Source organism: Urocitellus parryii, chromosome 5 (assembly GCF_045843805.1).
Source record: "Urocitellus parryii isolate mUroPar1 chromosome 5, mUroPar1.hap1, whole genome shotgun sequence".
Taxonomy (NCBI): Eukaryota; Metazoa; Chordata; class Mammalia; order Rodentia; family Sciuridae; genus Urocitellus; species Urocitellus parryii.
Genome location: NC_135535.1, coordinates 20,952,196 through 20,966,394, shown reverse-complemented (window position 1 = coordinate 20,966,394; position 14,199 = coordinate 20,952,196). Strand labels below are relative to the sequence as shown.

The window sequence follows — 14,199 nt, the reverse complement described above, 5'->3', positions numbered from 1 at the left end:
TCCTATTTAGGATCATGACAGAAAGAGCAGCTGCCTTCATCCGAGCCATCATTATAGATAACACTAGGTACCAGAAACAGTTGCATTTCATGTTTAGTCACTTAATACTTATTATGAAATAGACACTGCTACTACCATTATTCTCATGTTAAAAATGAAGAAAATAAGGTACTGAGTCATTGAATAATGGGACATGGTTTATACATCCATTTAGTGATGGAAAGAGGCTTGAATCAAGTAGCCCAGACCTAATAGAGCTTTTAACCATCACACACACCACCTTCCTCATTAACAACTGTCATCACTCCCATTTGCTAAGTGTCTAGAAACTTTATGTATATTGTCTCACTTAACTCTTACAGCAATCTTACAAGACCGGTATTAATAACTCTATTGCATGAATGAGGAAACTAAAATTCAAAAAGTTTACATTACAAGACAAAGACAGAATCGAGATCTTTGGGCACTTCCATCTGTCAAAATCCAAAACCCATGCTCTTTCCACTATTCCATACTGTTGGTTTATATGTTGCTATGATGTCATAGAAGAAGTGGTGCTAGAATTTAGTGATCTGAAAGCAAAATTTCTACAGATTTTGTCTCAAAAAATACCAACTTAGTAGGAAGTGCCTGTTTAGACAGCTGTTACTATCAAAATGAAAGAACAGTGAAGGTTCAAACAAAACACAACTTATTGTTCCAGAAAGTTACTCAGGCTTGTTCTGGATGATAGAAGAATACAGAAAGTAAATTGAGAGTTTAGAGGGAAGATTTGAAAACTTAAGAAGAGTGGTACGGGGAGGGGGCAGAAATACTAAGAAAGGCTTCTTACTACTCTGTTTCTAGTATCTAAAGAGGGCATTTGAAAGTTAAATCCACAAGGGAAAAAAAACAGCTCCCTAGAGATAGTGAATGAAAAGCTAAGATCTGATAGATGGGAATCCGGCTGAAGATCTTTCTTCCAGCATTTGTGGGGAATCATTCTTACGTTGGTTTGAATGTGTTATTATAATAATATACTTCCTCACAGAGACCAACAACATACAAGTTTAAACTCCTTGATTTGTTTTAATCTACCTAAGTTTTGTAAATCTGATAAGAAAATAAAGCTAATTACTTTATAACATAAAAATATAAAACAGATATATGCCTCCTGACCAATCCAATTTCCCCTTGGTCTGAAAGAGGTTGAATCTCATTTTACCAATTACATTACCTCTTTGAGAACAGAGAAAGATAAATTTTTTTAGTTGTGGATGAACAAAATACCTTTATTTTATTTACTTTTTTATATAGTGCTGAGAATCAAACCCAGTGCCTCGCATGTGCTAGGCAAGTACTCTACACTGAGTGACATCTCCAGCTCCAGAAAGACCTATTATGAAGTAAGAATTCTGAAAGATTTCTACTTTTCCAGAGGCCTTAGCCTAGGAAAACAGAAGAGCAAAATTGAAAATTTTTCTAATAACACCAATTAACACTGTTCAAATCTCGAGAGAAATTATTCAATCATTTAAGACTTATTCAGAAGAAAATGTTCATAGATTTTTATCCATGATCAACACATACTTGGATTGCTACATAAGTGGTGATCACAACTATGGTATCTTTACAAAGACATGATTGTACAATACTTGTGTCTATACTCACTAGTGGTCTTTTAAAAACCATCTAATTTGAAATAAATAAGCTGTGATGAAGCACTGATTAATAATTGCTAGTGTATCTACAGAGAATATTCTTAAGAGGTTTTGAATTTTTTATAATGAATTGGATGTTCACTGAAAAATTATGACACTTTCAGACAATGAGTAGCAGAATCAAACTGGCTGAAAAAAGCTATTTACCAAAAGATCTTGCTTACCCATGCCCAAAACCTAACACAATTTGAGTTCAGGTTTCAATAAATGCCAAAAGTAATGTAGTTTTGAAATAAGAATCCTCTAGCTTTTGCCCCAATGTCAAAATAAAGGAATACAAAAGGAAAAGCAAAAGTGAAAGGAGTATTAAGAGGAATGTACACAGACATGTATAACATAAGAAGAAATCAATGATATTAGAAATCAATTGACAAAAGATAGGAAGGATGTGATACAATCAGGGAAGAGCCCACTTTATTCAAAATTATGTTCCTCTAAATTAACCAGTAATTCTAATGCAGAACAGAAGGGTGAACAGGACCTACATTGAAATGCTAATATGTCACTCATTAGCAATAATAAATCACTTGATCTATCCAAACCTAACTATCTTATTTGTACAATAAAAATATTACCTTCTCTATGAAATTTGCTGTGTGGTTTATTAACCAAAAGATATAACATAAGGAATGCTTTGTAAACTATAAATATTAAAATGTGAGATAGAACCATTTTTAAAGGAAGCTGTGCAGTGGTCCCCTACCCCATCCATGATTGTCATCTGCAGTTTCAGTTACTTGCAGTCAACCAGCATTTGAAAACTTTACATAGAAAATTGCAGAAATAAATAATTCATAAGTTTATAATTGCACACTGTTTTGAGTATTGTGGTAAAATCTTGAGCCATTCCACCCCATCCCTCCCAAGAAGTGAATCATCCCTTTGTACATTGTATCTATATTCTATCTGCTACCTGGCCTCACCTAGCAGACATCTCAATCATCAGATTAACTGTTATGGTAACACAAAGCTTGTGTTCAAGAAGCCCTATTTACTTAGTAAGTGTTGCAAAGAAGACACCCAGATATAAAATATGAAAGGACAGATGAATTCTGGTACTATGTGGCAATGCTGTAGGGCATGCTAGAGAAAAAAAAAAACAGTTTGGTATTATGGTTTCAAGCAATCACTAGGGTCTAAGAATGTATCCCCAATGGTAAAGGAATCTACTGGATTAGAAACCAAAGATAAATCCCAGAAATCAGAATGAACCCCTATGATTAGTAATTTCAGTATCATAATACATTACTGGTTAAGAGTTTGGACTTTGAATCAGAAAAGCTGTGTTAAAATACTGACTGTAGCTCAGTGGCAGAGTGCTTGCCTAGCATGCACAAGGCACTGGGTTCAATTCTCAGCCCCACATAAAAATAAACAAATAAAATAAAGGCATTGTGTCCATCTAAAACTACAAAAAAAAAAATTAAAAAAAAATACTGACTGTAGGCAGGTGTGGTGGCCCATGCCCATAATCCCATGGACTATGTAGGTTGAGGCAGAAGGATTGTAAATTCAAGCTAGCTCAGCATCTTAGCAAGGCCCTAAACAACTTAAGGAGACCCTGTCTCAAAATAAAAACGTATGAAGGTATGGGGATATGGCTCAGTGGTTAAGCACCCCTGGGTTCAATCCCTGGTACAAGAAAACAAAATGAAAATACTGACTTCATTTCTTAGCATCTAAGATACTATGGGTAAGTTACTCCATCTCTTTAAGACTCTATCTCCATATATAGAGCAGGAATGATAATTAATTCTTACCTCATCAGGAGGGTAATATGAATGAAGTACTTTGCACAATGCTTGGCATATAGTAAACACTCCATAACTAATAGGATTTAGGATGACAACATCAATGTGCTATTGTGGAAGGCCCTGGAGTTCTGGACTCTGTCCAGAGTTCATGTCTCAGTTTTGGTCACTCAATAATAGGAGGTCTTAAGCAAGTTATTTATCTTTACTAAGCCTGATTGCTCATCTATAAAATGGGAATGATAATACCACTCCAAAAGATTCTTGTGAGAATTAATTAAATTACACTTTGCAGATAAAGTGCTTAGAATCATGCTTGGCTTATGTTTCAATAAATGTTGATTGGCATTCTCATCCCTTCCTTCTGTTGCTTAAATTCAAAAAGGTTTATAATTAGCTAGAACATTACTATACCATTCAGAAGGGTAAAAAAAGGAATAAAGCTAAAATCAAGTTAGTTATAAAAATAAAATTCCACACCAGAAACTTTTAGGAGAAACAGCATGGAGTGGGAGAACTATATCAGCATTACAGACATACACACATACACACACACACAAAAAAAAAAAAAAAACTCAAAAAATTTGAATTTGTTGCCAACAGTGTCTACAACATATAGGAATAGAAGTTAACATATAGGAATAGAAGTTAAAAAAAATAACTTTGAATTCTAATCTCCTTAAAAATAAATTTTATGATTGAATTGATCTATTCAATATTACCTGCCCAAAACAAGTGTTTCTCATTAAAACATACCAATAGTGACCAAATGTTGTTTAAATTTTCAACCTTCAAATGTAAATGAATAATATGTGCTTTTTTATTTAATGTGATTTTAAACATCTTGGTTTTTTTTTTAACTAACATCCTCTTATTTAACCTTCGATTGTTTTTCCATTTTATTATTTTAAGTTTGCTCTGCGTCATTCAGACAATTTTAAGAATAACCACCAGATGGCTCATCCCAGAAATGATCTAACTTTTGGTTTTCTCAGGAATAGAATTCTCATAAATTCCTTTTGGCATGATATGATGATTAAGATAGCCATATCTGTAGTTTTTTTTTTTCCTGACTAGTCCTTTCAAAACTGCATTTGGTTGAGAAAATATAATTTTTCTTCTCTTTACTGTTTATAGCTAGTATTATATTTTTATTTTTTAGTAAGAATTTCAGTTAAAGGTCTGCAAAGTCTATATCCATTTGAACAAAATGTTAATTGTACTTTATTAGATGTGCCTGCCCTAGAGTAACCTACTTGCATTGATGTTGGACAGCTGCCAACCTTCAGCTTAATGCCATGGTTGTAATTCAATTGTTAGACTACATGCTGGTTTTCAAATATAGTTTTACAAAACAGGAACAGTAGGGGGCATGCAGAGCTCAAGATGTTTGTTGTCATACCGTATTAGGAGACCATATTTCACTTTCTGAAATCTGTGGTATTAGCTATTTTAATACTTAGAATGATATTACTTTTAAAAAATGTACACTATGTGTATAGATAGTATTCTCTCAAAAATAATGATTTTACTTGTCAGAATCATACTGCTGCTTTATGGTATTCTGCTCAACTTACTCTAGGCATATGTGTGTGTTTGTATGTGTGTGTATGTGTGTGTGTATACAGAACATTTCTAACTTAATATGTGACTAGCAACTGTATACACTGAATTTTGCATTTTGATTTTCAAATAGTGAACTTAACTATGAAAATGTTATGTAAATGGTAAAGCACTATGCAAATGATAGCTATCATCATTGTTTCAGCATTTAAGATTTTATTAAGGAACACTCTAATTCTCATTACATATGTGAATGCTGATCTATCTTTAAATATTCAACAGCTATAAAATGGATGATTATATAAGGCAGGCAACTACTTCCTTTATGTGGGATATTCTTGTTAACAAAATATATTCATAAATGCCCAACTTAGTGCCTATGCATCCAAATGCCAAAGAATTTTTCAAATTTCTCCTGTAGGAAATGTAGCAGTGGAAAGTTTTGGCTGAGTAAAGATAAAAATATCAATTTTTCAATATGACTGCCTTTGCAAAACTCTAGAGTAAATTACAGCATGAGCAAACATGACAAGTGCACCTGTTCATTGACTCTGGAATGTGATGGTCCATGATGAATAAGAATCTTCACAATTTCCACATCTCCTTTCCAGGCAGCCAGATGAATAGGAAAATAACCTTTGTTGTCTGCCACATTTGTTGATGCCTCATACTGAAGTAGTTTGAGAACTATGTCCCTAAGAAGGAACAAAAATAACAATAAGAGCACAAAAGAAAATACTGCTGAACAACACAGATTTTATTAGACAATTAATGAAAGTTTATTGAATAATTATTAGATAATTAATGAAAGTATAATAAAGTATATTAATGAAAGTATATTGATCACCATGCTAAAACATAATGTTGAGTTTAAGAGTTTTCCTATTCAACATGCTATTTTATTTACCTAGAAAACAATCATTGCCACATATGTGGTGCACACAATTAAACTATGTTTTAGTATTTTTCAGTGCTGGGGATCAAACCAGGGCCTTGTGCATGCTAGATAAGTGCTCTATCACTGAGCTAAGTCCCCACCCCAAGGAAACTACTTAATAGAATTTGGGCATAATATATCCTATCTCATTAACCAAATGAGTTAAGTAAAATTTTTAAAATGATACTTCCTTCCATTATTTTTAAAAAGTCTTTCCAGATATCCCATATTTGAGATTTAGCACAGAAAAACAGTTACCATAATACCGAGATACATTAAGGGAACTTATATATAATGCTACAGAGAACTGTAATAAGTGATTTAAGACAAAAATAAAAGAAAAATAGAAAAGTAGGTAAAAGGCCCAACAAATTAGATACAGTACAAACTCTGGTTTAAAAAAATTAATAACTTTTCAGTCATGGCATACGACATACTTTGAATGTGTGATGTTCCCACTTTAGTATTCCCCTTTCTTCTCTAAGCACAAGAAATGATTTCTAGAGGAAAATTCATTTGAGAGATCAGTTCCACCACTGCCAGAATTTCAACATACAATATAATCAACTATAGGATTTTGTACTCAATCCCCACCTGGTTCTTTAAAAATCTTGAAATAAATACTCAATTTCATGAATAATTGATTGATAATTATTAGTATACCTTACATTGAACTTTGTGTAAAACATTCAACAGCAGTAATCCTAAACATATACTGTATTTTTGTTTGAATGCATTTAAGAAGCAAATTCTAAAAATTCACTAAGCAAAATCTTAGACACACACATATAAATATAGAAAGACATAATATACAATTACATTGTATACTAAAGTTATTTCTGATATAACAAATCACCAATGGAGAAAGTAAATGTAAAAAAACTAAATTTAATTTTTTCATACAAACTCTACAAGATACAAATCAGAAAAGTTGAAGGAAGTTTGAATAAAAGCTGGGTTAGAACTCTGGTAGCTCCAAAGAAAAAAATCATATGATAAAATACAAAGTACTAGCAAATGGTAAAAACAGTATCCAAATAATCTGGCCTAAACATTGGACTTAGATGCTATATGTATGAAATCATAATAAAGGAACAGTGAGTATGTTACTAGAAATATTTAGAAGGTTTCAAGGAGTCTATGTTTCTAATATTAAGATTCTTGAGAATTAAGAAATAAACTTTATCTTAGCATGGCTTTCTTAAAACCCTGTATTATTTTATAGGCTCTAAACTTAGAAGGCTTAGATTTGAGTCCCAGCTATGTAAACTACCTAATGTTGAAAAACTTATTTAGTCTCACTTTTTCTTTTCTGTATAAGATATTGTAGAATATCTACTATTCAAGACTAGTAAGAATATTAAATTACCCAAGTCATTTGATAAATAGTAAAACACTATGTAACTATTAGTACTTGTCTCAAGTAAAAATAAAATCCTTCAGAAGTGAAAAATGCTTATAGAAAATCACTTTTAAAAAAAAGAGAATCTGAAAACCAGAAGGAAACTTGAAGACCATCCAATTCACGTGGTTCTTCTCATTTCTCTTCCACACAAGAGTTGTTATATAAGGTCTCCCATTCTGAGATAAATAAATACCTATAGTGCAGTAATGATGATTCAATCAACACTTATGAATATCAAAAGCAGCTAAAACCCAGAGGATCTGGCTTGAAGTCCCAACTTTCTACTACTTGGTTACTGCGAGCAAATAATCTCTCTCTCTCCTTCAGCTATTGCTAATATAAAATTTAGAGATTATATCTTGTTGCCAGTCTCAAAGGGTTATGATAATTAAATGAGAAAAATGAGACTGTAAAATTAAATACAATCAAAAGCTATTACTATGGCAGGTTACTGCAATGTTGAACAATTCCAGTAATTTTTTAAAATAGAAATATTTCAGCATTTAAAAGGTCAAACAGTGCTCAAGGAAACTAATCAAACTAAATATACGTGGATCTAAAAGGGAGAATTTATCCTACCACAATACAGACTTCCCCAAATTATTGTTAAAGACAACTGTCAGAATTTCTTATTGTCTAAGAAAATAAAATAAAAATTTTGAAACTTCCATACAGTATTTACTTTTGCTGTGTTTAGATAAAGTTTGAGCATGTCCCCACAGGGTTCATTGTTGAAATTTAATCCCCACTGAGGCATTAAGGTGGAAACCTAGTATAACTATGGTAGTTAGAGATGGAGCCTTTGGAAAGTAGTTAAGGTTAGATAAGACCATCAGGGTAGTAGAATCTCCATGATTGAATCCTGGTGGCTTTATGAAATAACACCAGAAGAAAGACACAGACCCATACAACTACATCCTGTCTGTTGCCATGTGGTGGTACCCCATACCACCCTGGGTCTCTCCCAACAAGACAGTCATCACCAGATGCAAGACCTGACTCTGGACTAGAATTAAAAGCTAAATAAACCTATTTTCTTTATAAAGTTACCCAGCCTCGAGAACTTCACTTTAATAATGCAAAACAGAATAATACAACTTTCAAAGGGTAAAGAGAAAAAAACTTATGGAATCATCAACTCTATTTCCTTTTACTCTGATCCAAACCATTCAGAATTTCATTTGTTCTTTGGCTCAAATTTTATTGATATTTTTAATAATATATGTGATATGAAATTATTATTCTTTATCAGGAATATATGATGTAGTAAAATTGCCAATTTAAAAAACTGATTTACTTACTGATCACTTATACTGTATAGTATTACCACTAATATCTATATCAGAAAAGGGTAATCTGTATGTTTATAAAACTGCCTTTGGCAAACAATAAGATCCTAACTAAATACTATATTTTAAGTTTTTTAATGTATTTATTTTATTAAATGTTTTATTAAATTTATTTTTAAATTTGAATTTTCTTATAAAGTTTTATTTGATTTGAGTTTTATGTCTTATTTAGTAATATAAACAAATGAACTGGTTGAGCTCAGATTTCTAGTGTGAAAATATAATTGTGAAATATAACTATATGTGATCAAGTACATGCCTATCAGTTTTACCAAATCATAAATATAATCAATAAATAGTCATTCATCTTTCTTATGCATAAGTAGTATGAATTAAATCAAATTTTTTTATCCAGTTTCATTAAGAACAAATTAAATTTCAGGTACTTTCTATAATATCTAAATTAAAAGGGTATACAGTATTAGAATACTAATTCAGTATTATTGGTTTTTTATTTTTATTGGTGTAAACTTCATATATTATTCAGAGGTATCAACAAATGAATATGTTAATTATACTTTGTTACTTGGCATGAAATATTATACTGATTGATGTCTGCAATATAAACCCTAAAGTCTTAAACATACACTAGCAATTTTTCTTATATCCAGCATTTGAAAAAAAAGCAAATGCTGTAGGGGAATAGCTCAATGGTAGAGTTCATGCTTGGCATGTATGAAGCCATGGGTTCAATCCCCACCAGATACACCCATGAAATGTTTTAACATTCTAATGTAAATGTGATAGGACCACAGGAAAAATAATTCCATTTCCCAGGAGTAAAAAAAAAATATCAAATTAAATAATAATAATACAATTTAAATAATTTCAATATTTTACAGCTTTTTAAATTAATATATGTAAATTCTGGGGGAAACTGAAATTCTAAAAGTATTGATTTCACTTCTATATTTAATTTGCATTTATTTTATTATAGCTATCAATACATTTCTGATTAATATGAAATGTCTTTCAAGAAGTTCTCTAAGAGTACTAAACAAAATTAAATTAACTGGTAAGTTCAATAATCAAATTTCTTTGCCTCAATAGCAAAATTCCCTATATTTAAATCACAACTAAATACTTGTTAGGAAACTACAAGGAACTTCAAAATAAATGCAAATCATCTTCATATGGAGGAAGGTTAGCCAATTGCTATTCAGAAGATAATTAAGGGATTCTCATTTGTAGTAGAAATACTTGACATGATAAGTCTTCCATATTTTAAAGAAAAAACTGATATGTCTCTATACTATCTATCAAAATAACTTTTTCTAACATTTGAATGGTAATAACTTTCTAATCTATATTATAAATAACCCAGGAAATCACCAATAGAGTACATTTCCTATTGTATCCAGATCTGGTTACTTGAAGACAAATTTGCCAATATGAGATAATGCATTTCAGGTACAAATTGCCGCTGTTAATTTGTGGATTAACTAGTGTGGAGAAACAAGGGCTCTCAATAAAATGTACAAAACAGGAAGAACTGGGTTTAATTTACAGTAGGAAGGCCTTAAATTATATGTTGGGGGCAGTGGGAAAACCAGTAATTCAAAAGAAAAACCCACACTACCTCTAACATTCATTCCTTCTAGCTCTGATTCCAAGAACTTTAGCCTAGAAATTATAATGTTTATGGAAGCATTGTAGAGCTCAGGGATACAAAGGTCAACAGTAACAAACATAAAAATTAATGTGTTTCTATGTTGTCTGCTAAGGTTTACTTGGAAAGAATACAACATAATCAAATACTAATTACTAATACTAAGTGAGAAAAGCAAAGGCAAAGAATAGAAATATCATCCTTCTCTGTCTCTGATGACATTCTTTTCTCCTTCATATATCTTTTTTTTACTTAAGCAAATATTAAAATTACTATTCCACATGAACAAGTATGTTCCCTTGATGATAAGGGAAAGTAATCCAGAAATACATTATGTGATACAGAAAAACTAGAAAATTCACACACAAAGGACAGCTAATGTAAAGTATGAGTAAAAGCCTTGACTTTCGTAAGCAGCACTTAGGTTACAGATATAGCTCCTCCCCTTACTATATAAGTGGCCACTATGTCATTTATCCAAAAATGGCCTTGTTTCTCCATCTATAAAATGTGGGAGGTGAGTGGGATCAGGCAGAATAAATTATATCTACTTGTAAAAATACACAAATAATTTAAATATGCAAAATCAAGAAACATATGCTATACGTTAAAATTCAAATTTCAGAACTATAGTATCATAACAGATAACTTTGCCACAAGTAATACACAATACAGAATATCAAAAAATGTTATAATTGCATGGAAAATGATGAATATATAGTGAATGTATTCAATACATTGAACTGAGGCCTAGAAATATTAAGAAAATGGGTTAAGGTCATACAACTAACAGAGGGAGATAAAATTAGAATTTTCCTGCTTTTTCCAATGCCTATAGGATGACTCTAAGTAAAATCTTATATATTAAAAAGAAAGGTAAAGAAAATCTTCAGAGGAATATCTGTAATAAAAAGGATCTTAAAAGATAGCTGGTCAAATTTCCAATCTCTTCATGATATTCTTCTTTTTAGTATATATTTTTTAGTTGTAGTTGGACACATTACCCTTATTTATTTATTTTTATGTGATGCTAATGATCCATCCCAGGGCTTCACGCATTCTAGGTGAGTATTCTACCGCAGAGCCACAACCCCAGCCCTCTTTATGATATTCATTTTTTTTTAATCATACTCTTTTTTTTTGAGAGAGAGAGAGAATTTTTTTAATATTTATTTTTTAGTTTTCGGCGGACACAACATCTTTGTTTTGTATGTGGTGCTGAGGATCAAACCCAGGCATGCCAGGAGAGCGCACTACCGCTTGAGCCACATCCCCAGCCCTATGATATTTTTAATGATTGCTATTCAGTTCCCTTAAATTATCTTCACTTTCTACACTGCCAATAGAAAAAAAAATGCAATGAGGGGGATAAAACATATCTCAATGGCTAGAATTTCATATGGCTATCATGTACAAATCAATAAGGTTTCCTAAACACTTCATTGAAAATCCATTTTGGGAAAATAATGTTTTGAGAAGTGCTTATAATACCAATCTCAGAAAGAACAAGAAAAGTAGTAGAGTTCAAGTGATCAGGCCCAAGATATCCTGCTAATTATATTTGATAGAGTTGATCTTCCTAAATAGAATTAAGAAATATGGTACTACCTGAATCCACAATTAAGATAGCCAGCCAAGGAAGCCATCAGTAATCTGCCTTTGGCAAATTTAATTTGTCTTTGTTCCTGTTGACCCAGGTACAAAGAATAATAAATAATAATTTTCTCTTAAAAGAGTTAGATATGTAGACACATTTTCCATTCTACATAAGGTTTAAAAAAAAAGACCCAGCTCCATACCTTGCCTCCCAAACATTCTAAGTTAGATGGTATAAGATAACATAATATAAAAAGGGAGTAGATGAAAAGAAATTTATTTTGGGAATTCCAATACTCATCCAAATAAAAAACATTAAGTTTATAATATTTTATTAAATAGCTGATTCTTTAAACACACTGATAATGTTAGATTTACTCAATAAGTATAAAGAATAAAATTTCATGATGATAAATCATGACCAAAAAAAAGTATATTTCTTGCAGTGAGGAGTTTTATGACCATTAAGCTTAAAATTAAGTAAAACTAAATTATTTGTGTCTTAAATCACAGAATAAAACAAATGTTCTAGGATGGAAAACAAAAACTAACTACATTTTTAAAGCAGTAATTACCACATTCAAAACACTAAAGAGAAAAACAATAATCCAGATCTCAAAAAAATAACTTGGCTCATTCATGAAAAGGAAAAATAGGGAGGAGGGAAAAATACATTAAGAGGGACATTTTTCTTCTAGTGGAAATGAAAGGAAAATCTGAATCATTCAGAAGACTAAACCATTAGGTTACCTGGCTAAAATACTGCATAAAAGTGGTGCTCATAGTTACACATTCCTTCATTCCCCAAATATACTATCACATTATTTGAAACATAATTCCATAAGTTTAAAAAAGTTTAGAGTTGAGAAGTTTAAAACCAGAAAGATGATCATTGGTGACAAAGAGAAAGCATTTAAGAAAACATGAAGGATTTTTAAAGTGAAAAAAAATCACTGAAAATATAAGAGCTTATAAGAGCAGGAATCTATTAAGATTTCCCTCCTAGTGAATATTTGGTGGGTGAGTACAGATAGATACCAAAAGAGACAGGAGGGTCCATGTTTGTATAAATATATCAAATATATACTGTCATGCATAACTAAAAAGAAGAATTATTTTTTTTAAATTTTTAAATAAACTAAATGGAGCTTCCAGGGGGGCAAAAAGAGGTAGAAAGGTGTTATCAAGTGGTTTTATCCTTTTCTTTCCCCAAAGCTACAATGAATAATATGGTTATGTCACTTCTTCCATTCTCCCTACATGATATTTAACTATTTCAGCATTTCTTTCAGTTTATACTGTGCACACAATCATTCTCAACAACATTCCTACCAAGTTTAACTTATCATCTGGTGCCTCTCCAAATTCACCTAATAGTGGTCTCATGACAGTACAGAAAGACACCATCAGATGTAATTAACTTCATTACATGTAACTAAATACCCAGGATTCCAGTCCAAATAAGTGACACTTACTTATGTCCATTTAAGGCTGCATGGTGTAAAGCAGTGTAACCGGAACTGTCAGTGCAGTTCACATTGGGGCCTCTCCAGATGCTGCAAATAAAGCACAAGCGCAGAGTTAACAGTTAAGCAGAATCGTGCTTTGAAAAACAAAAAGCCTGATAGTTTCACAGTCAGCATCATGTTGTATATGAAAATTTTAGTCACGTAGAAAATGATTGCCATATTTCATGTTTCTTCTCAAAATAACTTCATTTGTTTGATTCAGGGAAATTAATAGGAAATATAACTATTCTGGAAATTATTAGTGAATGTGTGCTCACTGCCATGCATTGAAGTTTGGATACAAAAATTCCCTATTACTTTCTATTATTATTCATATATTATGTTCAGATACTATAATCTCTACCAATGAATAAAGATTTATGACACCTGCCTCCTCCTCATTAACATACTCATTCTGATTTATGTAAGTTATAACATATTTTTGCATTATGGGAAGAATATAAACTATTCTTGCTGTTCTACTGCTACCAAGAAAATATATTCAATATTTCACACTTAAAAATAAAACTGAAGATATGGACTATTATAAACCATAACATGATCCCATCAATTTTGCAGTTATCATTGATTCTGCTATATGATATAATCTGGAGATAGCATGTAGCTATATAAAAGAGTCCATTTTATCCTTGGTCACTATAATTAAAGAAATTATTTTTAGCTCTTGGAAAAACAAGGCATTAAAAGATACTTCTCTAAAGCAGACAAAATTTGACTAATGTTTATGATACTAAAATTATCCAAGATACTATCAAATGAC

General features: G+C 31.4%; 1 protein-coding gene across 6 annotated transcripts in view; it reads right to left on the bottom strand.

The window, feature by feature from the left end:
- Anks1b (ankyrin repeat and sterile alpha motif domain containing 1B) overlaps nucleotides 1–14,199 on the bottom strand; it is a 1,073,357-nt gene that overhangs the window by 901,067 nt on the left and 158,091 nt on the right. For all 6 annotated transcript variants that reach the window (XM_026398716.2, XM_026398722.2, XM_026398739.2 and 3 more), the window contains exons 2-3: nucleotides 13,386–13,466; nucleotides 5,553–5,709 (exon numbers count right to left, since the gene is read on the bottom strand). In XM_026398716.2, coding sequence (XP_026254501.2) covers nucleotides 5,553–5,709; nucleotides 13,386–13,466 — 238 coding nt within the window. The remainder of the gene's footprint in view (nucleotides 1–5,552; nucleotides 5,710–13,385; nucleotides 13,467–14,199) is intronic.